At 36.5% G+C, this 27903-nt stretch overlaps 1 protein-coding gene across 3 annotated transcripts in view; it reads left to right on the top strand.

Moving 5' to 3' along the window:
• Window positions 1-27903, top strand: part of SCN9A (sodium voltage-gated channel alpha subunit 9) — a 177479-nt gene that overhangs the window by 55995 nt on the left and 93581 nt on the right. For 2 of the 3 annotated variants that reach the window (XM_064586641.1, XM_054506155.2), the window contains exons 1-4: window positions 22950-23058; window positions 23624-23752; window positions 25216-25307; window positions 26302-26511. In XM_064586641.1, the coding sequence (XP_064442711.1) occupies window positions 22979-23058; window positions 23624-23752; window positions 25216-25307; window positions 26302-26511 (511 nt within the window). In that variant the 5' untranslated portion in view covers window positions 22950-22978. Of the gene's footprint in view, window positions 1-18660; window positions 18969-22300; window positions 22420-22949; window positions 23059-23623; window positions 23753-25215; window positions 25308-26301; window positions 26512-27903 lie in introns of those variants that run through there. The other variant, XM_064586642.1, reaches the window with a different exon arrangement.

Below are 27903 nucleotides of genomic sequence, written 5' to 3'. Positions count from 1 at the left end.
CCCCACTCCAACAACACTCAGTTTGTTTCCTGCGATTAAGAATTCCTCATATCAGTGAGATCATATGATACATGTCTTTCTCTGTTTGACTTATTTCACTCAACATAATACCCTCCAGTTCCATCCACGTGGTTGCAAATGGCAAGATCTCATTCCTTTTGATGGCTGCATAATATTCCATTGTATATATATACCATATCTTCTTTATCCATTCATCTGTCGATGGACATCTTGGCTCTTTCCACAGTTTGGCTATTGTGGACATTGCTGCTATAGCACAAAAACAGACACATAGATCAATGGAACAGAATAGAGAGCCTCAGAAATGGACCCTCAACTCTATGGTCAACTCATCTTCGACAAAGCAGGAAAGAATGTCCAATGGAACAAAGACAGTCTCTTCAACAAATGGTGTTGGGAAAATTGGACAGCCACATGCAGAAGAATGAAACTGGACCATTTCCTTACACCACACACAAACATAGACTCCAAACGGTTGAAAGACCTCAATGTGAGACAGGAGTCCATCAAAATCCTAAAGGAGAACACAGGCAGCAACCTCTTTGACCTCAGCCGAAGCAACTTCTTCCTAGAAACATCGCCAAAGGCAAGGGAAGCAAGGGCAAAAATGAACTATTGGGACTTCATCAAGATAAAAAGCTTTTGCACAGCAAAGGAAACAGTCAACAAAACCAAAAGACAACCGACAGAATGGGAGAAGATATTTGCAAATGACATATCAGATAAAGGGCTAGTATCCAAAATCTATAAAGAACTATTCTTCTTGATATATGGAAATATCCTATCTTAATCCCTCTAGTCACAGTTAAATAAGAAATTCAAATATTACTTGCTTTCTACAAGAAATGTTGAAAATTGTCAAATAAAATTTACTGCTAAAAGAATTCTATGGGAAATATTTTTAATTTTTTAAAAGATTTTTATTTGTTTATTTGAGAGAGAGAGCAAGCATGAATTGGGGGAGGGGTAGAGGGAGAGGGAGAAGCAGACTGTCCACCAACCAGGGAGGCCGGTGCAGGGCTCGAGCCCAGGACCCTGAGATTATGACCTGAGCCGAAGGCAGACACTTAACCGACTAAGCCACCAGCTGCCCCTATGGGAAATATTTTTAAGAGAATAATTAATTCCATTCTTTAAATGTAGATTTCATATGTAAGACAAAGTATGCTAATAATAATCCTTACCGAAGCATAATTCATATTACAAAGTTATATGGACATAATACACACATATCCTATCTGAACCACAATAGAGTTGGCACTCTGACATTAATAAATCAGTTGGGAACTACAATTTAGTGTTCTAGTATTAGGTACCTGCCATGGGGCCAAGAAGGTAATAGAAGCCCCTGGGACCTTTGCCAGTGTAAGATAAAGGGCACAGCCCACATTTTCTCCTTTCAGTCCTTTAGGTAAGAATTGGTTTTGGTGTTCACTAAGTGATTTCTGGGAGATTCCCAATTTGATTTCCAAGTATGTAGGTGAGCCCCCCCCTCCCCCCCCGCCGCCCGCCGCCCAGTCTCACTCTCAGGGGTTATCCCATGTGAAAAGGCTTCATAGGACTCTGAGGACTAAAGGAATCCCCCAAAGCAGCTTCCTGGAGGCTGTTCCTGATAATAGAAGACAGTTTTCAGAATAATAGTCTATTCTGAGTCATAGCAGGCATCCAGAGTCCCTAAAACTCTAGAGAGACTACCTGTGATATTTCTTGCTTGAAGGAAGGGATCATTCTTGTACTCTTTTCACAGATTCCATTAATGATATTTAATGCTTCTCAGAAGGTGAACCAAGTGGAAGAATTCATTTCCTTCTGAACTTGTTCAGAAATAACAATTCAATTAAAAAAAAAGAAAAAAGAAAAATTATTGATATACCTCATGAGCCACATAACTTTGTCTAATTAAAAAATATATTTTCCAAGTTTTCATATAAAGTTCAAGGCAACAAAGATGAATTAATGGGCTTTCCTTAAATTCCAGCAGCAATCTAAACCTCTGAGCAATCAATATTTATTCTAGGGCTACTTGCAGTGTCTAACATTATATTTTGCAAAGTAACTGGTTCTATTCTAAATGCTTCAATGATTTTAGGCTCAGAGTGGATAACTTCAATAACCAAGGTCACATCCATAGCTAGTAAATGGCAAACCCAGGATTCAAACTCCAGTCTTTCTAGCTCTAGAACTTGCACTTGAATCACTACTCTAAACCAAAACTCTGCTTCTTTTATACCCATGTGTGAAATATGCTTCATGTTTAAAAGGCTAGTAATTCCTATAAATTGAAATATCCTCAAGATTAATGAAATTAATAGATCTTAATTATAGATGCATGATGAAATTGTTCAAAGTAAGGAATTCAAATGGAAGAACAAGTTAGTACTATTAACAGCACCATTTTTTTTTCATGGTAACTATGTGGAAAACTCTCTACTAAGTACTTTACACAGACTTAACCATCCTAATCCAAATACTCTTTGAGGCAGTGATTATTAACACCATTTTTCAAACTAGGAAACTGAAGCTCAGAGAAGTTAAGTCATCTGGGCAGGGTCAATAGCTATAAAAGGTAGAACAGGGATTGTGATGTTCAACGTCAAGATGATTACTTATCTGTGAGCTACTGGAACCAGTTTGGATTTTTCTTTATTGAATACAAGTATACTTTGTGGTATATGTTAACTATTCCTAAAGGATTTTATCTATTTTACATTTTGGAAATTGAGCCATATTTCCAATGTCTTGCAGAAACTCAAATTTAGAAAGAAACTAGAAACTCATGGGTTTTTTTTAAGTGTATACACTCCTAAATAGTGTTCATAAAGTAATACATACCTATAGTTTTTAAGTTGATTAAATAAACATGTTTCTTTTAATATCTTTATCTTTTTTTGCAATACTGCCATTTATTCCCCCCCAAAAATTGAAGTATATTTGACATATAATATTACATAACTTCCAGGTGTATAACATAATGAATTGATATTTGTATACATTGCAAAATGATCACTACAATAAGTAGTTACCATCTGACATCATACCTAATTATAAATTTTTTTCTTTTTTTTCTTCTGATGAGGGCTTTGAAGATTTACTTTCTAACAACTTTCAAATATTTAATACAGTATTATTGACTCTAGTCACCATGGAAGATCGGCTTTTTAAAATAAATACTTGAAAAACTAGATGTAGCTCTTGGTGATTTTACATCAGGAATACATCCTCCTTCTCCTCGCTTATTGGTAGCAGCCGATTATCTGAGGTCACAGAAGAGCTGACCAGTTTGAAGGATGAGTGAGTATAGGGCCATTCCAGCAAGGAATACCGAATGGCTCAAATGAAAGTGGAGAGAATGAAGGAAACAAAAACGGAGTTTCCAAGCCTAATAGGGATAAAGTAATGTGAGCAACATGAGTGATATTTAAAATATTGAGAATTAAAACCAAAAATTAACATGGTGAAGAATTTGCTTTGCTTTTTTTCATTGTCTTGGATTTTAGAGCTGGAAGTATATACTAAGGGACTGAGGATATTTTTGTTAATCTCACATCCCTTTCTTTCCTATTATGCTCTCTTTTCTTATTTGAAAAGATCTTCCTTCCATCCTTCCTTCCATCATTCAATGTCGTTTCTCATTCTTCCTTCCATCCTTCAGTGTCATTTCTCATTCTTCCTTTTGTCTCTCTTCATTCCAACTTTTCTTTCTTTAACTGAGCATAACAGATTCAGAGTTCAAAATATGTGGTGCTTTTCTTTTTTTTTTTTATTTTTTTTAATTTAAATTCAACTTAGTTAATATATAGTGTATTATTAGTTTCAGGGGTAGAGTTTAGTGATTCCTCAGTCTTATATAATACCCAGTGCTCATTACATCATGTGCCCTCCTTAATGCCCATCACCCAATTACCCCATCTCCCCAACCACCTCCCCTCCAGCAACCCTCAGTTTGTTTCCTATAGTTAAGAGTCTCTTATGGTTTGCCTCCCTCTCTGTTTTTATCTTATTTTATTTTTCCTTCCCTTTCCCTATGTCCATCTGTTTTCACATGTGAGTGAAATCATATGGTATTTGTCTTTCTCTGAATGACTTATTTTGCTTAGCATAATACCCTCTAGCTCCATCCACGTTGTCCTTGCAAATGGCAAGATTTCATTCTTTTTGATGGCTGAGTAATATTGCATTGTGTGTGTGTGTGTGTATACACAATGTAATATATATACATATATGTGTGTGTGGTGCTTTTCTTGAGTGGAATTTATGTTTATCCTTTCAATTTTAAAATGGAGATTTTGAACTTTGATATTTTACATTTCTCTCTTCAAAATAAAACAAAATCCAAAAAGTTTTGTACACCTTTAATTGGATTTGTTTTTCTCTTGTTAAGTAACAAAACCTGGTCACTAAGTTGTATGTATTCATCAGATGTTTTCACTTTAGTGCATTTGTTGCTTTAAAGTGGTTCTTAAAGGGCACCTGGGTGGCTCAGTCGTTAAGCGTCTGCCTTTGGCTCAGGTCATGATCCCAGGGTCCTGGGATCGAGCCCCGCATCAGGCTCCCTGCTCAGTGATCCTGCTTCTCCCTCTGCCACTCCCCCTGCTTGTGTTCCCTCTCTCTCTGTCAAATAAATAAATAAATAAAATCTTTAAAAAAATGGTTCTTAAAAGGAGATTCACATCAATAATTTATGCTTTTTAAAAGTAGACAAGCGTAGGCCCTCTCCCTAAAAGTTTGTTTCAGCATTACTTGGGTGAGCCCTGGCAGCTGTATTTTTTTTTTTAATTTACATGGATGATTCTTCTATACACTGTGGTCAAGAACCACAATGGAGTATACCTTTATTTTGACATGCATTTTTGGCAGCAATAGGGACAAGTGACACTTAGCTGCCTTCTCACTATTACCTAACATAAGTGAAAAGAGCTTTTAAAACATAGTCCTTAAGAAAATAGTAGGGAATAATACTTGTTAATTCCATACTATGGGTTCTTGATATTAGTATAATGTAATGCCAGTTTCTAAACCTAATTATGGAAGAATTGGTGTCAGATTCAGTGATATTTGGTAATATGGAAAATCACACTTTCAGCAAGCCAGCCATAGGAGGCACCTAAAAAAATGTTCCATATTCATCTAAGAGAGAAAGTAGAAGACGTTTCTTACCTGTGGGAGTTTGCAGTGTGACACATTAGGCCTTTGAAAGAGAGATATTAACAAAATAAATTTCAAATTGTCTCCAGTTTATTATATAGATTATGGGTCTAATATAGAGATTTTTTTTCAAAACCTTGTTCTTTATTATTGGAGTTCTAAATTTTCACTAGAATGATCTTTTTAATTGAACCTCTTCCATACTTTTCAGCGTGATGACTCTTGATTACATTTCCTATATCATTTTTTGTATTATTTTCTCTCTTCATTTGCTGCTCCCTCTTTAGAGACTGATGCCGGGACTCCCTAAATTATTCCACATCTCCTGAATTTTGTTTTGAGTTTTCCTTTGCTCTTTTGCTCTACTATATTGGCACAAATCTAAAGTACAGAACGCTATGAATTTTTTTCACATATATATACTTGTGAGACCATCACACATATCAATTCTCACACACCTGAGAATTCTCACTTGTGCTCCTTCCTGGTAAAGTACCTTTGAAAGGTAACTAAAATTCTGACTTCTACTTCTTTTCAGCAAATATTCTATTGAAATTTTTATTCTGATGGTCGTGCCTCCAATTACCAAGAATTTTTTATTGTTTTTGATAGCTTATTCTTTTCAGTAAGAGATTATCTTCTCAAATTTCTCTGAGAATACTAATTTTAACCTCTTAATATTCCCCTATGTTTGCTAAATCTTTTCTTTTAGAGTTAGGAGTTTGGTCTGGTCATCTCTGTCCTTCAGTTATATGTTTGGTAGTCCTTGATTACCAATTCATCCTTAATTATCTATTAATATTTATGAATGAAAGACTATGTTGCTGTTGTTTAGGGTTGCTTCTGCCTTTATGTATGTCTGTTTCCCAAACAAATCCTCCCTTGACAGAGAGGAATGCCTGCAAGCTTTGTGTATGTGGATGGTGTGTATGTGTCTGATTGGCTACATTTTAGGATATGGGCAAGGAAAAGGCAAGAAGAGTCTATCTTCATGGAAAATCCTAAATAATATACCAAAATACCAGGGGTAATAAGAAAATATAGCAAAGCCACAAGGCGTAAGGGTAATTAGTAAACATTAAATAGGTTCAATTTTACCATTTTAGCATCAAACCATTGTTCCATTTTGTTATTCAAAACAGTGTTTCCACACTGTCTTCTGAAGAACACATGAGAAATAAACATGTGAAATACAAAGGGTTCTGTACCAGGTTGAGGTTATCCTTAGGAAATGAGTGAGGAAGTGGAGATAATTGAATTGAGAATGGTGATGGGGACTTCAACTGTAACTGAATATTTTTATTTCTTCAAAAAACAAAAAGTTAAAGGTCCAAAGCAAATATGGGAAACTGTTAAAGTTTGTGTTTTTTTTTTAAAGATTTTATTTATTTATTTGAGAGAGAGAGAATGAGAGACAGAGAGCACGAGAGGGAAGAGGATCAGAGGGAGAAGCAGACCCCCCGCCGAGCAGGGAGCCCGATGTGGGACTCCATCCCGGGACTCCAGGATCATGACCTGAGCTGAATGCAGTCACTTAACCAACTGAGCCACCCAGGCGCCCCAAAGTTTGTTAAATCTATCATTTTCTATACTTTTCTGTGTGTTTGAAATATTTCATAATTTATCATTTCTTTTTTTTTTTTAAGATTTTATTTATTTATTTGAGAGAGAGAGAAAGCATGAGGTGGGGAGGGTCAGAGGGAGAAGCAGACTCCTCGCTGAGCAAGGAGCCCGATGCGGGACTCGATCCCGGGACTCCAGGATCATGACCTAAGCCGAAGGCAGTCGCTTAACCAACTGAGCCACCCAGGCTCCCCTAATTTATCATTTCTAACATTATCAAAGTAAAACAGCAACAACAAGAATCCTGTGATCTAGCAGATTCAGAATCTGCCATATATCAATTCTATCAAACTCTTAAATGTATAAAGTCTCTAATAGTCTAGTGGCAGAGAAATTTGTTTAAGTTTATTTTCTATTCCAGTATTTTTGAAATTTAGCCACAGAACTCTTTTATGGCATATTATTTCATATCGCATGGGCCAGTATTCACAGCAGTTTTTGATAGGCTGCTTTATAATTTATTCCCTAATTACTTCCCAAAATAATTTGAGGAATTATTCAGTGAAAAACTAATATATTTAAAATGAAAATAGAAATTAAAATTCAAAAACACCTGAGAAAAAGGTAGTAAATTAAAAAAAAAAAAAAGTCCATCTTCCCCTTGACACCCTAGGGGTCTTATGTCAATTAATTCAGAGATTAATGTTTTGGTTTAGCCTGGGGATAAATCACACTGCTTCACACTTGGATATAGAGGAGGAAATGTGGAAACGTGACCTGTAATATTGTTGGGTAGATATACTTTGTCAACTTGTTTTCTGACCTTGTTAACCCATGGGCCAACTCTTATGACTTCTCTGCTGAACAGAAATATATTTTTCTATGTTTTAACTTTCTCAGATGACTGTGTAGGTTGTGGCTTCTGCTAATCTCCTCACTAGGATAATCCTATCTGTTCTCCCTTCTTCAGATTTATGAAGATTCTTCAGTGTCTTCTCTGGTTTTCAATGGCATAATGAAACTTTTCCCTACTGTCTGCCTTTATTTTCATTGCAATGGGAATTTGGAAGCCGGGGGTAATAAACACATGGGATAAGACCATTAGAAGTCATAAATTAAAAGTTGAAAGTGCTGGGCGCCTGGGTGGCTCAGTTGGTTAAGCAACTGCCTTCGGCTTAGGTCATGATCCTGGAGTCCTGGGATCAAGTCCCGCATCGGGCTCCCTGCTCAGCGAGGAGCCTGCTTCTCCCTCTGACCCTCCCCCCTCTCATGTACTCTGTCTCATTATCGCTCTCTCAAATAAATAAATAAATCTTTAAAAAAAAAAAAAAGAAGTTGAAAGTGCCTTGACTGGAAAAATGTATGAGGAAAAAATAGATGATAGATGGTAGATAGATAGATAGATAGATAGATAGATAGATAGTACATGCATATAGGCATAGATAATAGATAAGAAGGGAGTTCAGAATAAATATTTTTATATCTATTTTAACTGTGAGAAATCCCAGATACAAGGATACTACCTTCATTTTTTGTTTTCAGTAGGTGTGTAAGTATCATCTAATATTGAGGTTAATGGTAGCTGGGCAAAATAGTCATGAGAACATAAAAATATCTTTATGTGCAATATTCAAAAGAAAATGCAGTCATAGTAATATTAATTAGTGGAAATATAATATCTTTCAAAATTTTAAATTAAACAAAAGAATAAATATTGATTGATTTTATTAAATTTATTAAATTCAAGTCAAATAAATTTCAATGCATCTTTTCAAAGTAATTTTTTTGGATAAAAATGCATGAATTTTCCTTATAAAAATTTGAAAAATAAAGCTACAAAGAAAGTAATAAAAATAACCCATGATCCCTCAGCTGTGAATAACCTTCATTGAATATATTGTGCATTTAATTTCAGACTTTCTGTACATTTTAAAAATTGAGATAAATATACAGGAATGTGTGTGTATAACACACACATTAGTTATCCATTATAAGATTTTTATAATTCATTAAATAGTCTTCAAAAGCATTCTTTAAATGCCACTCCATTTTTCATTATATGTTCATTTTTTATTTTGAAATCCTATTAGGCTTTTAGGTTAATTATAATTTTTCAATATTATGGAAACATTGCAGTGAACATCTTCATAAATGTTTGAGGACATCTGAGATTATTGCTTTTGGATAAATCCTAGAAGGGAGGTTATTTGGCAATAAAAATGAATTAACATATTTAAGGTTTTTGATAGATATTGTAGAATTCTCCTCGAAAGTTTATACACATTATTTATTCCTATAATCCAGATAGGAGGCTGTGACTTCCCCTATACCCTCCAACGTAGAGAATGTTGATAGAATCTGATCTGAGTCTCTTAAGCTTACATTCCAAGACAGTGATTGTAAACAGATGCTTACCGTATTGCTTCACCAGCCTAACCTGGAAAATACCTCCCAAGCATGGTACCAGTGACATGAATCACCCACCAGCCCTGCTGTTTGTATGTACTTTAGTGAATCAGAACCTATATGTTGAGGGTGTGCATAAATAGAGAGTGAGGGGAAGACAAAGAAGGGAAAAGGGAATGGGGATAGTGGAACTGGGGATTGGACATCAGAGTTCATGACATCTACTTACCTGAATTTGTCAAATAATTCCTGAAAGAGATGACACCTCCTTTTGAATGTAGGATGTACAAAAATACCAGTTCTTCTGCCATCTTTTCTCCAAAATACCAGGTATGTGTACACTGAAAGTCTTTTGTGGAAAGTAATCTTCCCTCCCCTGTATGGTTTCCAAAAGTGTTGAGGAATCTCCTAAACCCAAGGGGAAACTTCACTCACTGCCTTATTTCTCAGATTGAGGTGGTACAGTTTCTAAAAGGCTACTAAAGTCTTTTTAAAATACATAGATTTCTGGTAAGGAGTGTTCTTATACTGTGCCCAAATAACTGAGGGTAAAAGTCATACACTTTGTTCTACACATAATTGAAGTTTATTTTATTTGATATGGAAATAGGAGAAACCTGGAAAAGAATAGTTTTAGCTTCTCCCCCTCTTTTTCTGAATCTGTGTAATCTCTGTTGTTACTACTATGATTTGCTTAATTTTTATATTTAGCATTGGAAAATAAAAGAGCAGACCATGGCTTCTCTTAGTTCACTCTCCTGTGTTTGGTGATATTACTTATACAGCTTTTCAAGCCATTTACAATGGGTCGACATAATAGATGTTGGGATGTCCTGACTCTGAGGCAATCTTAATGTAAAAAGAAAAAAAAAGACTCATTTTTATTTTTTAACAGAGAAGTTACAAAGTCACCCTGACTCATTGAAATAATGAGTTTGTTATTTTTAAAATAAGAACTGTTAGGAGGAGGAGCAAGATGGCAGAGGAGTAGGAGACCTAAATTTCATCTGGTCCCAGGAATTCAGCTGGATAGGGATCAAACCATTCTGAACACCTACGAACTCAACAGGAGATCGAAGAAAAGAAGAGCAGCAACTCTCTGAACAGAAAAGCGACCACTTTCTGGAAGGTAGGACATGAGGAGAAGTGAATCCTAGGCGATATTCGGGAGGATAGACAGCGAGGGAGGGGGCCTCCATCAGCCGCTCCCGGCAAGTGATAGAGCCGCGGAACACAAAATCAGAACTTTTAGAAGTTTGCTCCGCTGAGGGACATCGCTCCAGTGGCTAAGCGGGGGGATGGGACCCTCGCTGGGACAGTGTGCTCTCAGGACCCTCGGGGTCACAGAAAGACTGGGGGTCACTGAATGCGGCAGAGCTCCCAGGTATTGGAGCAGGGAAGCCAGCTGCAAAGATGGAGCCGAGGACTGGGCTCTCAGCTCGGGGTTGCCATAAACCATGATCCACTGCACAGTCGGGCCACTGCTCTTCCAGCAGGGACCCAAGAAGCGGCAGATGGGGGGAGACTCCCCTCCCTCCCCTGGGAGGAGCAGCGCTGGAGCACACCGCAGGGATCTGCTGGGTTTGGAGATCACTTCTCTGCCTTTTGGTTAAGATCAAGTGTGGAGACTCCAAACCGGGTCATGTGCCAGAGATAGAAATGCTCGGTCACAGGTCAGGTGAGCACAGAGTGCAGCCGGAGACCGGGAAGACGGGAGTGATTGACTGTTTTTCTCTGGGGGCTCACTGAGGAGTGGGGCCCCGAGTTCTCGGCTCCTCTGGGGCAGAGATTGGGAGGCCGCCATTTTCACTCTCATCCTCCAAAGCTGTATGGAAATCTTGCAGGGAACAAAAGCTCCTGAGAGCAAACCCAAGCAGATTACTTAGCCCGGCCCCCGGCAAGGGTGGGGCAATCCCGCCTCTGGCAAAGACATCTGAGAACCATGGCAACAGGCCCCTCCCCCAGAAGATCCACAGGAACAGCCAGCCAAGATCAAGTTTACCGATCAGTGAGTATGGCAGAACTCCAGCGCTAGGGGAATACAGCACATAGAATTCATGGCTTTTTTCCCCCTGATTCTTTAGTCTTTCAAAGTTAATTTTTTTAATAATTTTTTCTTTTTTTTTTTTTTTTTTTGACTTTTTCCCTTTTCAACCAACATCTCATCAATCCCTTTTTTAAAAATCTTTTTTATTTTTCATTTTTAGAGTCATATTCTATCCCTTCACAGTAGTTAACTTTATTTTTGGTATATATGTAAGTTGATCTCTCTTTAAAATTTTGGGATACAGTTTCTTCTAACAGACCAAAATATATCTCTAGTGTATGGCTTTGTTCTAGTCTCCTGCTTAATCACATTTTCTGCCCCTTTTTGTTTTTTTAATTCCTCTTCCTTCTTTTTTCAACCAAATTCTTATCAATTCTTTTTATAAAATCTTCTATAATTTTCATCTTTATAGTCATATTCCATCCCTTCATCGTATTTACCCTTATTTTTGTACACATATAAGTTTTTCTTCTTTAAAATTTTGGGAGGCACTTTCTTCTAAGACCAAAATATGCCCAAAATCTAGTGTATGGCACTGATCTATTCACCAGCCTGATCATATTTGATCATATTTTTTTTATCTTTTTCTTTTTTTTTTCTTTTTACTTTTTTTCCCTTTCTTTTGCCCCAGTTTCAGGTCTCTTCTGATTTGTTTAGTGTATATTTTTCTGGGGTCATTGTTACCCTGTTAGCATTTTGTTCTCTCATTCACCTATTCTCCTCTGGACAAAATGACAAGATGGGAAAAATCACCTCAAAAAAAAGACAAGAGGAAATACTGACTGCCAGGGACCTAATCAATATGGACATTAGTAAGATATCAGAACTAGAGTTAAGAATGACAATTATAAAGATACTAGCTGGGCTTGAAAAAAGCATGGAAGATACTAAAGAAACCCTTTCTGGAGAAATAAAAGAACTAAAATCTAACCAAGTCAAAATCAAAAAGGCTATTAATGAGGTGCAATAAAAAATGGAGGCTCTAACTTCTACAATAAATGAGGCAGGAGAGTGAAATAGTGATACAAAAGACCAAATGATGGAAAATAAAGAAGCTGAGAAAAAGAGAGATAAACAACTACTGGATCATGAGGGCAGAATTTGAGAGATAAGTGATACCATAAGACAAAACAATATTAGAATAATTGGGATCCCAGAAGAAGAAGAAAGAGAGAGGGGGACAGAAGGTATATTGGAGCAAATTATAGCAGAGAACTTCCCTAATTTGGGGAAGGAAACAGGCATCAAAATCCAGGAGGCACAGAGAACCCCCCTCAAAATCAATAAAAGTCAACACCCCTACATCTAATAGTAAAATTTAGGAGTCTCAGAGACAAAGAGAAAATCCTGAAAGCAGCTCGGGAGAAGAGATATGTAACCTATAGTGGTAGAAACATTAGATTGGCAACAGACCTATCCACAGAGACCTGGCAGGCCAGAAAAGAGTGGCATGATATATTCAGAGCAGTAAATGAGAAAAATAGGCAGCCAAGAATACTATATCCAGCTAGGCTGTCATTGAAAATTGAAGGAGAGCTAAAAAGCTTCTAGGACAAACAAAAACTAAAGAAATTTGCAAACACGAAACCAGCCCTACAAGAAATATTGAAAGGAGTCCTCTAAGCAAAGAGAGAGCCTAAAAGTAACATAGACCAGAAAGGAACACAGACAATATACAGTAATAGTCACCTTAGAGGCAATACAATGGCACTAAACTCCTATCTTTCAATAGTTACCCTGAATGTAAATGGGCTAAATGCCCCAATCAAAACACAGGCTATCAGATTGGATTAAAAAACAAGACCCATCGATATGCTGTCTTTAAGAGATTCATTTTAGACCCAAAGACACCTCCAGATTGAAAGTGAGGGGGTGGAAAGCCATTTACCATGCTAATGGACACCAAAAGAAAGCTGGAGTGGCAATCCTTATATCAGACAAATCAGATTTTAAACCAAAGACTGTAATAAGAGATGAGGAAGGACACTATATCCTACTTAAAGGGTCTATCCAACAAGAAGATCTAACAATTGTAAATATCTATGCCCCTAACATGGGAGCAGCCAATTATATAAGCCAATTAATAACAAAATCAAAGAAACACATCGACAACAATATAATAATAGTGAGGGACTTTAACACCCCCCTCACTGAAATGGACAGATCATCTAAGCAAAAGATCAACAAGGAAATAAAGACTTTAAATGACACACTGGACCAAATGGACTTCACAGATATAGTCAGAACATTCCATCCCAAAGCAACAGAATACACATTCTTCTCTAATGCCCATGGAACATTCTCCAGAATAGATCACATCCTGGGTCACAAATCAGGTCTCAACTGGTACCAAAAGATTGGGATCATTCCCTGCATATTTTCGGACCACAGTGCTTTGAAACTAGACCTCAATCACAAGAGGAAAGTCAGAAAGAACTCATATACGTGGAGGCTAAAGAGCATCCTACTAAAGAATGAATGGGTCAACCAGGCAATTGAAGAATTACAAAAATTCATGGAAACCAATGAAAAGGAAAACACAACTGTTCAAAATCTTTGGGATGCAGCAAAGGCAGTCCTAAGAGGAAAGTATATAGCAATACAATCCTTTCTCAAGAAACAAGAAAGGTCTCAAGTACACAACCTAACCCTACACCTAAAGGAGCTGGAGAAAGAACAGCAAATAAAGCCTAAACCCAGCAGGAGAAGAGAAATCATAAAGATCAGAGCAGAAATCAATGAAATAGAAACCAAAAGAACAGTTGAACAGTTCAACAAAACCAGGAGCTAGCTCTTTGAAAGAATTAATAAGATTGATAAACCCCTGGCCAGACTTATCAAAAAGAAAAGAGAAAGGACCCAAATAAATAAAATCATCAATGAAAGAGGAGAGATCACAACCAATACCAAAGAAATACAAACAATTATAAGAACATATTATGAGCAACTCTATGCCAGCAAATTAGATAACCTGGAAGAGATGGATGCATTCCTAGAGATGTATCAACTACCAAAACTGAACCAGGAAGAAATAGAAAACCTGAACAGACCTATAACCACTAAGGAAATTGAAGCAGTCATCAAAAATCTCCCAACAAACAAGAGCCCAGGGCCAGATGGCTTCCCAGGGGAATTCTTCCAAACATTTAAAGAAGAATTAATACCTATTCTTCTGGGCACCTGGGTGGCTCAGTTGGTTAAGCAACTGCCTTCTGCTCAGGTCATGATCCTGGAGTCCCTGGATTGAGTCCCGCATTGGGCTCCCTGCTCAGCAGTGAGTCTGCTTCTCCCTCTGACCCTCCCCCCTCTCATGTGCTCTCTCTCATTCTCTCTCTCTCAAATAAATAAATAAAATCTTTAAAAAAAAATACCTATTCTTCTGAAACTGTTCCAAAAAATAGAAATGGAAGGAAAACTTCCAAACTCATTTTATGAGGCCAGCATTACCTTGATCCCCAAACCAGACAAAGACCCCATCAAAAAGGAGAATTACAGACCAATATCCCTGATGAACATGGATGCAAAAATTCTCACCAAAATACTAGCCAATAGGATCCAACAGTACATTAAAAGGATTATTCACCACGACCAAGTGGGATTTATTCCTGGGCTGCAAGGTTGGTTGAACATCTGCAAATCAATCAATGTGATACAATACATTAATAAAAGAAAGAACAAGAACCATATGATCCTCTCAATAGATGCAGAAAAAGCATTTGACAAAGAACAGCATTCTTTCTTGAGCAAAACTCTTCAGAGTGTAGGGATAGAGGGTACATACCTCAATATCATAAAAGCCATCTATGAAAAACCCACAGCGGATATCATTCTCAATGGGGAAAAACTGCGAGCTTTCCCCTTAAGGTCAGGAACGCAGCAGGGATGTCCACTATCACCACTGCTATTCAACATATTACTAGAAGTCCTAGCCACAATAATCAGACAACAAAAAGAAATAAAAGGCATCCGAATCAGCAAAGAAGAAGTCAAACTCTTCACTCTTTGCAGATGATATGATACTTTATGTGGAAAACCCCAAAGACTCCACCCCAAAACTGCTAGAACTCATACAGGAATTCAGTAAAGTGGCAGGATAGAAAATCAATGCACAGAAATTAGTTGCATTTCTATACACCAACAACAAGACAGAAGAAAGAGAATTAAGGAGTCGATCCCATTTACAATTGCACCCAAAACCGTAAGATACCTAGGAATAAATCTGACCAAAGAGGCAAAGAATCTGTACTCAGAAAACTATAAAATACTCATGAAAGAAATTGAGGAAGGCACAAAGAAATGGAAAAACGTTCCATGCTCATGGATTGGAAGAACAAATATTGTGACGATGTCAATGCTACCTAGAGCAATCTACACATTTAATGCAATCCCTATCAAAATACTATCCACTTTTTTTCAAAGAAATGGAACAAATAATTCTAAAATTTGTATGGAACCAGAAAAGACCCCAAATAGCCAGAGGAATGTTGAAAAAGAAAAGCAAAGCTGGCGGCATCACAATTCTGGACTTCAAGCTCTATTACAAAGCTGTAACCATCAAGACAGTATGGTACTGGCACAAAAACAGACACATAGATCAATGGAACAGAATAGAGAGCCCAGAAATGGACCCTCAACTCTATGGTCAGCTAATCTTCGACAAAGCAGGAAAGAATGTCCAATGGAAAAAAGACAGTCCCTTCAACAAATGGTGTTGGGAAAATTGGACAGCCACATGCAGAAGAATGAAACTGGACCATTTCCTTACACCACACACAAAAATAGACTCCAAATGGTTGAAAGACCTCAATGTGAGACAGGACTCCATCAAAATCCTAGAGGAGAACACAAGCAGCAACCTCTTCGATCTCAGCTGCAGCAACTGCTTCATAGTAACATTGCCAAAGGCAAGGGAAGTAAGGGCAAAAATGAACTATTGGGACTTCATCAAGATAAAAAGCTTTTGCACAGCAAAGGAAACAGTCAACAAAACCAAAAGACAACTGACAGAATGGGAGAAGATACTTGCAAATGACATATCAGATAAAGGGCTAGTATCCAAAATCTATAAAGAACTTATCAAACTCAACACCCAAAGAACAAATAATCCAATCAAGAAATGGGCAGAAGACATGAACAGACATTTTTCCATAGAGGACATCCAAATGGCCAACAGACATATGCAAAAGTGCTCAACATCCCTCGGCATCAGGGAAATCCAAATCAAAACTTCAGTGAGATACCACCTCACACCAGTCAGAATGGCTAAAATTAACAAGTCAGGAAACGACAGATGTCAGCGGGGATGCAGAGAAAGGGGAACCCTCCTACACTGCTGGTGGGAATGCAAGCTTGTGCAGCCACTCTGGAAAACAGTATGGAGGTTCCTCAAAAAGTTGAAAATAGAGCTACCCTATGACCCAGCAATTGCACTACTAGGTATTTACCCCAAAGACACAAATGTAGGGATCCAAAGGGGTACGTGCACCCCAATGTTTATAGCAGCAATGTCCACTATAGCCAAACTATGGAAAGAGCCAAGATGTCCATCAACAGATGAACTGATAAAGAAGAAGTGGTATATATATACAATGGGATATTATGCAGCCATCAAAAAAAAAAAAAAACCAAAATCTTGCCATTTGCAATGACGTGGATGGAACTAGAGGGTATTATGTTGAGCGAAATAAGTCAATCAGAGAAAGACAAGTATCATGATCTCACTGATATTCTTAATCTCAGGAAACAAACAGGGTTGCTGGAGTGGTGGGGGTGGGAGGGATGGGGTGGCTGTGTGATAGACATTGGGGAGGGTATGTTCTATGGTAAGCTCTGTGAATTGTGTAAGACTGATGAATCACAGACCTATACCTCTGAAACAGATAATACATTATATGTTAAAAAAAAAAGAAGAAGAGGAAGATAGCAGGGAGGGGAAAATGAAGGGGGGGGAAAGTAGGGGGAAATGAACCATGAGAGATTATGGACTCTGAGAAATAAACTGAGGGTTCTAGAGGGGAGGGGGTGGGGGGACGGGTTAGCCTGGTGATGGGTATTAAAGAGGGCACATATTGAATGGAGCACTGGGTGTTATACGCAAACAATGAATCATGGAACACTACATCAAAAACTAATGATGTAATGTATGGTGATTAACATAATAAAATAAAATTTAAAAAAATACAATAAAATAAAATAAGAACTATTATTTTTATGCTTTTTTATTTATAACATTCCAAGATAATAATATATGGAACTTGACTTTTTTATTTTGTTTTTTTTTTTTTTCTATAGGTTTTGTATAGATATATAAGTTATTTAGGGAAGTAGAGTTTGAATGCATATCCTATTGGGTTTTTTTTAAATTTTTAAATTGAAACTATCACGGATATGTTCCAAATTTCTTTTCTTTGTTCTTCCTAAATTATTTTCCCAAATTGTTTTGAATTCAAAATGAGAATATATTTTTTCTGATTTCTAAAGGAATATGTAATTGTAAGAAAATTTAAATATGCAAAATAGAATAAAACAATCTTTCCATCACCTCATTTCAAAGAAATGACTTTCTCCAAGAGAGAGAAGCAGAAGTTTGTGAGCATATTTTGAAGTTAAGACAGAAGAGGATCAGGTGATCAGAGAGGCAAGAGAACCTGGAGAGTGGTACTATCAGAAGCACTGTTGTAAAGAATTTTAAATGAGAAAGGTTAACTGAATTGGACTAAAAGTGAATACAAATGAAAAGTAAAGGGAATAGATTTTTTTTTTCATTAAGTTGTCACTTTTTCACTTTAAAAGCTGGGAAGTGTTAAGTTCAAATTTTTAAATAAAGATGGTAGAGAGTGTGGGAAATAAATCTTGCGCATAGTAGTCAATAAATGCTAATTCAACATCCTAATTCTGTGAACACATTGCTTCTTATAGTTGAAACCAAAAATATGTTTAAAGATTTATTCATTTATTTGAGAGAGAGAGCACGCGTGCACAGGACCACATGACTGGGGGTGCGGTGCAGCGGCAGGGCAGTGGGGGGGTTGCTGAAGGAAAGGGGGAGAGGGAGAGACTCTCAAGCAGACTCCCTTGCTGAATGAGGAGCCAGAGGCAAGTGCATCTCATGACCCTGAGATCATGACCTGAGCTGAGATCAAGAGTCCTAGCTGAGCCACCCAGGTGCCCCCAAATCTGTTTATTATTATTATTAGTAGTAGTAGTAGTAGTAGTAGTAGTATTAATTATTTTTTAGAGAGAATGAGAGAGAGAGAGAGAGAGCACATGAGAGGGGGGAGGGTCAGAGGGAGAAGCAGACCCCCTGCTGAGCAAGGAGCCCGATATGGGACTTGATCCTGGGGCTCCAGGATCATGACCTGAGCCGAAGGCAGTCGCTCAACCAACTGAGCCACCCAGGCGCCCTGTTTATTATTATTTTTAATGTGCTATTTCTGGCTAGCAAACATTTAACACTTTATTTCTTTTTTTCCACTTAGGCCTCTTATGTAAGGAGCTGAAGGGGAAATAAAATATACAGGATGAAAAGATGGCAACGTTGCCTCCCCCAGGACCTCAGAGTTTTGTCTATTTTACAAAACAGTCTCTTGCCCTCATCGAACAACGTATTGCTGAAGGAAAAACAAAGGAACCCAAAGAAGAAAAGAAAGATGATGATGAAGAAGGCCCGAGGCCAAGCAGCGACTTGGAAGCTGGCAAACAGCTGCCCTTCATCTATGGGGACATCCCCCCAGGCATGGTGTCAGAGCCCCTGGAGGACCTGGACCCCTACTATGCAGACAAAAAAGTGAGTTTATTGTGACTGCAGTAGGGCAGGCTCTGCTTGCTTCTTTTGTTCAGAGAGATATTTTATATTGAGATTAAGTGGAAGTTAGTGAAAAACCACATCATGACAAAAATGTTCAGTTAAATGCATATATAGGAGATTCAGAATAGGTACTTTTAATTTTTCATCAAAACTGGTTCTGTCACTGACATATTATTTTGATATCCTTAATCTTTCAAAATATTCAATATAATGTTCTGCCTTTTTGGACATGACATAGATTTATACCTGTAGGAATAAAATTACTGTCAATTTGAGAACTAAGACCTGGCCTATGTCCAGAATGCATTTGCATTCAGGTGACAGCTGAATCCATGGGAATATATAAGATCACTCAACTAGTAATGCATTCATGCTGAGAAATTTGAATTTTTTTCCACCAGAAAGATGGTCACTTGAGGCACCAAATAAATTGAAAACCTTTTTAACATAGGGTATAAATAGCACCTTGAAAGTAAAGAAAAAATTATTCTCGGGAGAAAAATACAGAGGGTTGCAATAATGTAGCTAGTTGTAGATGTTAACAGATAAGACAAGCTATGGGTCAGTTTGTGTTAGAAAAGTGGAGAGACTTGAGGGGCAAACAGTTGGATTTTGAGTCCTGATATGTTGAAGTAATGCAGTCATGAAGTAAATGCAGGCATATCAGAGGAAATCCATGTTAACTGGTGTCAATATTTTCCAGAGCAGAGGAATGGAAATTGTCCTCTGAAAGTCAAATGCTGAGAGTAGCAGAGCTGAGAAGGTGTTTATTACATTAGGAAAATTGGAGAAAGTTGGAAACAACTGCTGTAAAGTTTATTCCCTTGAGAAAATGAGTACAGCATTTCTCACATGGTAGCAGACACAACCAGGTTGAAGTTGAAGTTGACTAAGAGGAGTCTGTAAAGGATTAGATCAAAAGTTCCATAACTTCTCCAACATTGCTTTGCCAATATAGTGCCTGTAGACTTAGAAAGGTCCAGAAAGGCAGAATAAAGTCCATTTAAAAACAGATTTTGGGTGCTTGGGTGGCTCATTCCGTTAAGCATCCGCTTTCAGCTCAGGTCATGATCCCAGTGTCCTGGGATCCACCCCCGCGCTGGGCTCCCTGCTCAGTGGGGAGTCTGCTTCTCTCTCTGCCTCTCCCTTTGCCCCTCCTCCCTGTTTGTGCTCTCTCTCTCTCAAATACATAAAATCTTAAAATATAATAATAATAAAAACATTTTGATTTGTTTAAAATATAAATAAAAGGGAATATTTCTTTTTCTTTTTTTAAAAAAGATTTTATTTATTTATTTGACAGAGAGAGAGAGGGCACAAGCAGGGGGAGTGGGATAGGGAGAAGCAGGCTCCCCGCTGAGCAGAGAGCCAGATTTGGGACTTGATCCCAGGACTCTGAAATCATGACTAGTGGAAGGCAGACGCCCAACCAACTGAGCCACCCAGGCATCCCTAAAAAGGAATATTTCTTCATAAGACATCTAGCAAGTAAGATAAAATAGAACATATTTTAAATATCTTGAGAGATATAAAATATAAGTTATATTTTGACAGTAGAAACACATCTACCTCAGTGGTAGTTGCCATGAATAGCAATACCTAATATTTTGCTTCACATTAAAACCAGCATCTCAACAGGCTGGCAGCACAATAAAAAATAGAATACCTGTGAAGACCTTGAAATATTACACAGCATTCTAATTAATCAGTCAGTATTCTGACACAGAAAGGAAGAATGCTAATATGTATTAAGGATCTCTGTGTCAGGCACTGGACTTTTTATATAAATTAGCACACATTTATTATACTGTGAGAAAGGGAGTAATATCCTATTTTAAGATGAAAGAGGGCTTGGGGAAATTAAGAAATGTGCAAAATGTTATACCCTAGAAGTTGTAGATTTTTAAAATTCAAGTTGGTTCCCCTACTGGGATATTCTGGGCAACATCTCTTAGTATAATTTAGTTTCTATAGTATAGCAACCACTATGCTAACAACTTTACAGAAGTGGAAGAAATAATGATGAGTAAATAATGAGACAGGCAAAATAAAAAGTACCTTCTCATTTTACTTATTACATAGTTGCTCGCTACACAATTGCAGAAAATAATAGATGAATGAATTTTAAAAAGCACAGTGTGTTAAGATTTAAAAAGACAGTGGTTGTACTCAATGACTAGATATTAATTTTAAAACTAATTTTCAGTGTAAAAGTGAACTTTATGTTAAATTATGTTTAGGCATAACCAGTATAGTGAAAGTGACCAGGACTGTAAAAGAACATCTGAAAATAGTAGATTCTGATTTGTTTTCTTGAGAACACTGCCACATACAGTTAAAAAGCAACATACTCGAATTTAGGTCCCCAATTTGGTGAAAAATATTTATTCCCAGAAGCCCATTCATAAACTTATATAAAATTCACATTAAACAACAGCAAAAGACCAAGTCAATGTCTTCTCAATAGCACAGGTAATTTGCCTAGAAACTATAGAAAACTAAGACAAAGATTTGAACTTGATCTTCCTAGATTGCGTTAATGTTTTCTTGTTGTTGCTGTTTATTTGTTTGGGTTTTTAAATTTTTAACTAAATACCAAAGCCATGGAGACTGTCCCTTCTTGTGCAATGGTTACATAACACCTTTCAAGAATATTTGGTTCATTTGTATTATTTTTAAAAATTACGGTGGGTAGGAGCAAGCAAGTCCTTTACTTTGTATTCATTTATTTTAGCTGTTATTAGAATTATATCTAGAATAGGAGAATTGAACTGGGTAATAGGATTCTTCTAACTCTAATATTCCTTAAATTTATGAAAATGTGTTTTTGAAAGGACTCATATTTGGAACACTTGCTATTAATCATGATAATAGCCAACAAGTATTAAAATTCTCAAGGTGTTAGGGCAAAAGTCAGAGATAGCTAGTTTCTATTTAGTTTGCTTAAAATGCAGTGAAATGATAGAAGGAAATTGTATTCTAAACTAATTCCAGTGGCCACACTTAACTGTTACTGATTTGGGTGTTAAAGGGATATGAAAAAGAGAAGATGCTATATTTTGGGAGCTCCAGGCAATCCATGCTCAAAAATGGCTCACTTCTTAATTTACTAAGAAGCAATGGATTTAGTTCATTGGTCAGTGAGACCTAAACAGCTCATTAATGGCAGTGGTATCACGTTGCTTGAGTCTGATGGCAGTGTTTCTTTAATATGACCCTACCACATGCACATGCGGTAAACTGCTGGTATAAACGTGCTAGGGTGAAATTTTGGATTCTCAATTTCATGCTGTTTTCTTTTTCTCCCACAGACTTTCATAGTATTGAACAAAGGGAAAGCAATCTTCCGTTTCAATGCCACCCCTGCTTTGTACATGCTGTCTCCTTTCAGTCCTCTAAGAAGAATATCTATTAAGATTTTAGTACACTCATATCCTTTTTAAAATGATTACTAGCATTGGTTCTTTAAAGTGTAGTTTTTGCGGGACACCTGGGTGGTTCAGTCAGTTCAGTGTCTGCCTTCAACTCAGGTCATGATCCCAGGACCCTAGGATCGAGCCCTGCATCGGGCTCCCTGCTCAGCGGGGAGTCTGCTTCTCCCTCTGCCCCTCCCCCTGCTCATGCTCTCTCTCTCTCTCTCTCAAATAAATAAATAAAATCTTAATAAATAAAATATGGCTTTTGCTATTTATTCAAATATAGATTTTAGTCCTTTTGTACCTGAAAAGACTGGTTTTAGTTTACCAATTTCAATATAATTTGGTGTAAGACTCAGAAAATTGGGAGAACGGCAATATTAGCATTTTAGGATAAATTACTTTATATATGACTCCCTTGTTCAAAGAGATTAAAAGAAGAGTTATAAACTCATAAAGAATTATTTTCTAGGAAAAAGTTGTTAGCATTTTAATAAGTGTCATTATCCAGTATTCAAAGCTCCCTCTGTGTTCTCTTATCATATTCCTTGATTCTAAGCTACCTTATTCAGCATGCTTATCATGTGCACTATTCTGACGAACTGCATATTTATGACCATGAGTAACCCTCCAGATTGGACCAAGAATGTAGAGTAAGTGGGTATAAATACATTTTAATATCCTCTCTGTGTTATTTTATTCCTCTTCTTTCCTGCCACAAAGTTACTGCAGCTCTAAGAATTGCGTTTATCTTCCCATGTTATGTGGTTGCTTTTCTTTCAGTTATTTTTTCTTCCTCTGTGGTATTAACCTGCTACCGGTAGAATAGAATAATCAGATGCTACAGTCTTTTCTAGAAGAAAGAAAGTATCAGGTGTCCTGCCTTGTTCTTAGACATGTGTCTTTCTGATAGGAGTAATGTAGGACTTTTCCAGGCAGATCTAATACCTATGTTCGTAGTCATTTTGAATACCTCTACTTTCTGTAAGAATTTCTTTTCTTTTTTTTTTTTTTTTTACTTTCTGTAAGAATTTCTAATATGGACATTTTAAGATTTTCTGGAAATATCTTTACTGTAGTTTATTCTAATAGAATGGATCCATAAGCCAACAGCCACACTCCAATAGATGCCTTTCTTTGGTTGATCAGAAAAAATAAAGATTTACATGGTGCTGTATTCTCCTCATATTTAATATCCCATCGAATTATTGTGTCTAGGTATACTTTTACTGGAATATATACTTTTGAGTCACTTGTCAAAATCCTTGCAAGAGGCTTCTGTGTAGGAGAATTCACTTTCCTTCGTGACCCATGGAACTGGCTCGATTTTGTCGTCATTGTTTTTGCGTAAGTACATTCAGTTTTTTGAAATGGCAAACTCGTGAGAATGACAGACAGCACAGTATTCCAGTAAGAACAAGCCTTTGGGGTCTGACTTTTCCTGCATGTAAAGGTTGCATTTAAAGGATACTCTGTGAAAGCTAGTCATTGATAGGCAAATATTAATTTTTGAGAAAGAGCATTTCTCATTCAAAAGTGTATGGCATCATTAAGATTGATCTTCTCCTCCATGCTCAGCACTTGGATGGGTAGTCTATGCAGTCTATGCAGTCTAAGTAAGGTTCACACCTTTTTCCATGTCTTATTTAAAAACTAATAAAACCTGTAAGAATCACAGAAAAAGCTCAGGCCTTTAATTATAACCTATACTATTCAAGAGCTAATAAGAATATTAAAATATGGAAGTAAATCTTTTTATAAGATCTAACACTGAATACCAATCCTAACATCAGTGAATTGTATGTGTATTACATCTGCAGCCACAGTTTATTTTTAAGGGAAAAATATTACATTAAAATATAATTTAAATTAATTCACACTGCTGTTCTTTTCCCAAATACATTTGCCAGAAATATTCCCTTGTTTTCTTGAAATCTCAAACCTAGATACAATATTTTCCCTCTATCATCTTGAATTTTAAAAGTAATGCATGTTCATTGGAGGAATTTAGACAATAGAGTAGAGTCTTAGGATTTCTAGTTTCCCATTCCCTCACCACCCTGCCCACCTCCTTGTCCATCAGACTCGCTTCTTTCATGGTCACGTGACTGCTGCAGCTGTACCTGCCACCTGCTGATAAGACAACATTGTGTCAAAGAAGGCTGCCTCCTCTCAGGGGTCTCATTATTTTAATTGAGATATAATTTATATACCATAAAATTAACCCTTTTAAAGTTAAAATTCAGTGGTTTTTTTTAGTATACGTTCAAAAAGCTGTGCAACCATCACTAATCTGTAATTCCAGAATATTTCCATCATCCCCAAAAGAAGTCACTTCTATTTCCTTCTCCCCTTAATCCTTGGAAACTATTCATCAATGTTTTGAATCTATGCATTTGCCTATTCTACACATTTCATACAAATGGAATCACAGTATGTGACCTTTTGTGTCTGGCTTCTTTTAATTAGCATAGAGTTTTCAAGGTTTGCTGCTGACATTTTATAGGATATTAAGTATCTGTATTACCATAATGTTGAGGTATAATAATTGAAGCATTTGATTGTTTATTTAGGCATATAAGTGTATGGAACCATTTTAATAATATATTTGCATTTTGCTCATGTAAAAGGGGTCAAATCAAATCTAATCAAATTAAATTAGTTGTGATAGGTGAAAAAAAAAAAGAGGGCTTGCAAAATTGTCCATTTAAATAAGAATTTTCCAAATATAGGCAATACCTTGAGTAAAGGCACAGGTAAGTATCACAGACTCTATCTAAATTCTGAATAACTCTGGTTTAATTCTACAGGTATTTAACAGAATTTGTAAACCTAGGCAATGTTTCAGCTCTTCGAACTTTCAGAGTGTTGAGAGCTTTGAAAACTATTTCTGTAATTCCAGGTAAGGAGTGATTGGTGTGAAGCATTAGGCCACTCATAACTCCGACTGTTTGGGAGTTGTTCTTCGTTTGTTTGTGTGTGTGTTGTCACTGTGTTGTGTGTGAACTCCCTATTACAGATATGTGACAGAGTTTGTGGACCTGGGCAATGTCTCAGCGCTGAGAACATTCAGAGTTCTCCGAGCACTGAAAACAATTTCAGTCATTCCAGGTGAGAGTGGGGTTAAACACCAGGGCTGACTTTGACCGTTTGGAGGAAAGACAAGAACGACTTTCTCTTATGCCATTTTAATTAAATTTGATTTTTTATGTTTTTCACAATCACTATTAAAAGTCAGCCTTTGAGTTTAATCAACTGCATGGGTCTTAGAGGATAAAGATGGCCATTTGGCTCACATCTCAACTTGAAATTTTCCCTCCTGTGTAACAGATCATTTTCCATTTTGTTTAGCCAGGAATGAAAATTTCAATTTGTTTTTATTGCTTTTCATACAGTTAGGAAAAGAGATAAAAAAATATCAGCATGGGGGTATTGCATGTCATACTGTGTTTTTTAGCTTTCCACAACAAACCATTTCTTAACTGAAAATCAGTTAAGTTGTCACTCTGTGCTGCAATTCAGCCTCTTTGTTTTAATGTCTTTATAGAGAGATGGTTTGTTTGACAAGCATTTACTAAATTAGCACTTTTAAAAATTATTTTTACAAGCAAATATGGGTATGGTTTGAGGAACCAAATTATTCATTTTGACAATTTGGTTACTCTTTGGAAACAGTTTAAAATTTTTTTCGTTTGCTATACTATATAGAAACAAAAAATATATAAAAAACAGCAAATCAACCCTTTTGAGCTAGTAGGCTTTTTTCAAACTAGGTTATTTAAGGTCATTGATTTAATATAATGCATGCGTTTCTAGGCAAGCTTGTGTTTTGTTTTTATTTCTCATTCAGAGGCTTTATTTCATTAGGAACACTTTTTTTTGCCCCCTGTGTTCAGGACTGAAGACCATTGTGGGAGCTCTGATCCAGTCTGTGAAGAAGCTCTCTGATGTCATGATCCTAACTGTATTCTGCCTGAGTGTGTTTGCCCTGATTGGGCTGCAGCTCTTTATGGGCAACCTGAAGCATAAATGTCTGCGGGATCCGCTGGAAAATAATGAAACATTACAAAGCATAATAGATACCCTTGAAGAAGAAGACTATAAAAGTAAGAATGTCCCTGAAGTTGTTAATAGGTTGAAATAAGATTGTTCTCTTTTAGCAATGAAATGTTGCTTTCCTTTTAATTATTTCAAAATTGCTCGAGTGTATAGAAAGTTGCCGCAGTGTGCATTTGGATCCTGTTATATATTTTCATAAGTCTCCCTGGTTCTAAGCTTTCTAGCAGTTCTGGTATTAGACACATGATATAGTTCCATAATACCCAATTTCTGTAAGATAAAAATGTATAAATTTGCTCTAGAGAAATACATTTGGCTATGAATTAATATTAACCATTACATTTCATCATAAGACATATTATGTGTTTTATATACTGTAGTTTTATTGTATAATTCATACTTAGGTTTATAGGGTAATTTATTTATTATATGATAATATAAGTATATTTTTACATTTGTATTATATCTATAACATATATAGTTGTATAAATCCTAGTATAACAATCATATTAATTATCACATATTAAAATGTCTGCTTGATAGTATTTCTGAAGATTTATATAAAGCAGAGTGGGTTTACTCAGCTTATCAGCACTATCCCTATAATCAATGATGAGTTTCACAGCTCTTTCTAAGGGCTTCCCTCAGTCTAGCCAGTGGCATTATATCAAAGTTTAATTCATCAGAACTAGTTCTGTAGGAAACATATGAGTCGATCTGTACACACAGACTCGAAGTTTTCTTAATTCTTCACAAGTATATTTTAGAATATCTTACAGAAAGCCTGAACTGCATGTTTTCTGAACAGTTGTCCCCTAACACAGTTTCTCTTGCCAGAGCTGTTGATGAATTTGGGTGAAAATGAGATCAAACAAGATTGTGCTTTCTAACACCTGCAGTGTGTCTGTATGATGCTGCCCACATGAACCCATAAACCCTAATAGATACTTAGATCCAGAGTGGGGGTGGGGACATCAGGAAACCTTCCAAGTGTATATGCCTTTGACAGAATAAGGTCATGGAGTAAAGGTCAGGATTCTCCTTGGATTATGAAGAATATACATCATTTTCTTACTTTACTAAATGTATACTCTCCCACTCACTGGGGAAGATAAAAGCAAATACAACCTAGCTAATACAGTAAAAGACTGTAAATAAAGAAAACAAACCTAAAACTAATACAGTAAAAGACTGTAAATAAAGAAAACCGCCTAAAATGAGAAAACTGAAAGTTTTCAAGTAAAATATTTAATGTAAAATTTCTTTACTACCAGTGTTTGATGAGGAATTTAGCATATTTTCCCTTCCATTTTATTTTTACTTATTTTTTAAGTTTCTGATTTTTATTGATATAATCTTAAATTTTATTTTCAATTTACAAAGAATTTTATTCCTTAATTTATATACTATAAAAGTAATATATCTTATGGACAATTGTT

The sequence above is a fragment of the Mirounga angustirostris genome, unplaced genomic scaffold (genome assembly GCF_029215605.1).
Source record: "Mirounga angustirostris isolate CCGP_5_RB_7025 unplaced genomic scaffold, mMirAng1.0.hap1 SCAF_3, whole genome shotgun sequence".
NCBI classification, from domain to species: domain Eukaryota; kingdom Metazoa; phylum Chordata; class Mammalia; order Carnivora; family Phocidae; genus Mirounga; species Mirounga angustirostris.
The sequence above is the reverse complement of the archived record's forward strand: the minus strand, read 5'-3'. Positions and strand labels throughout refer to the sequence as shown.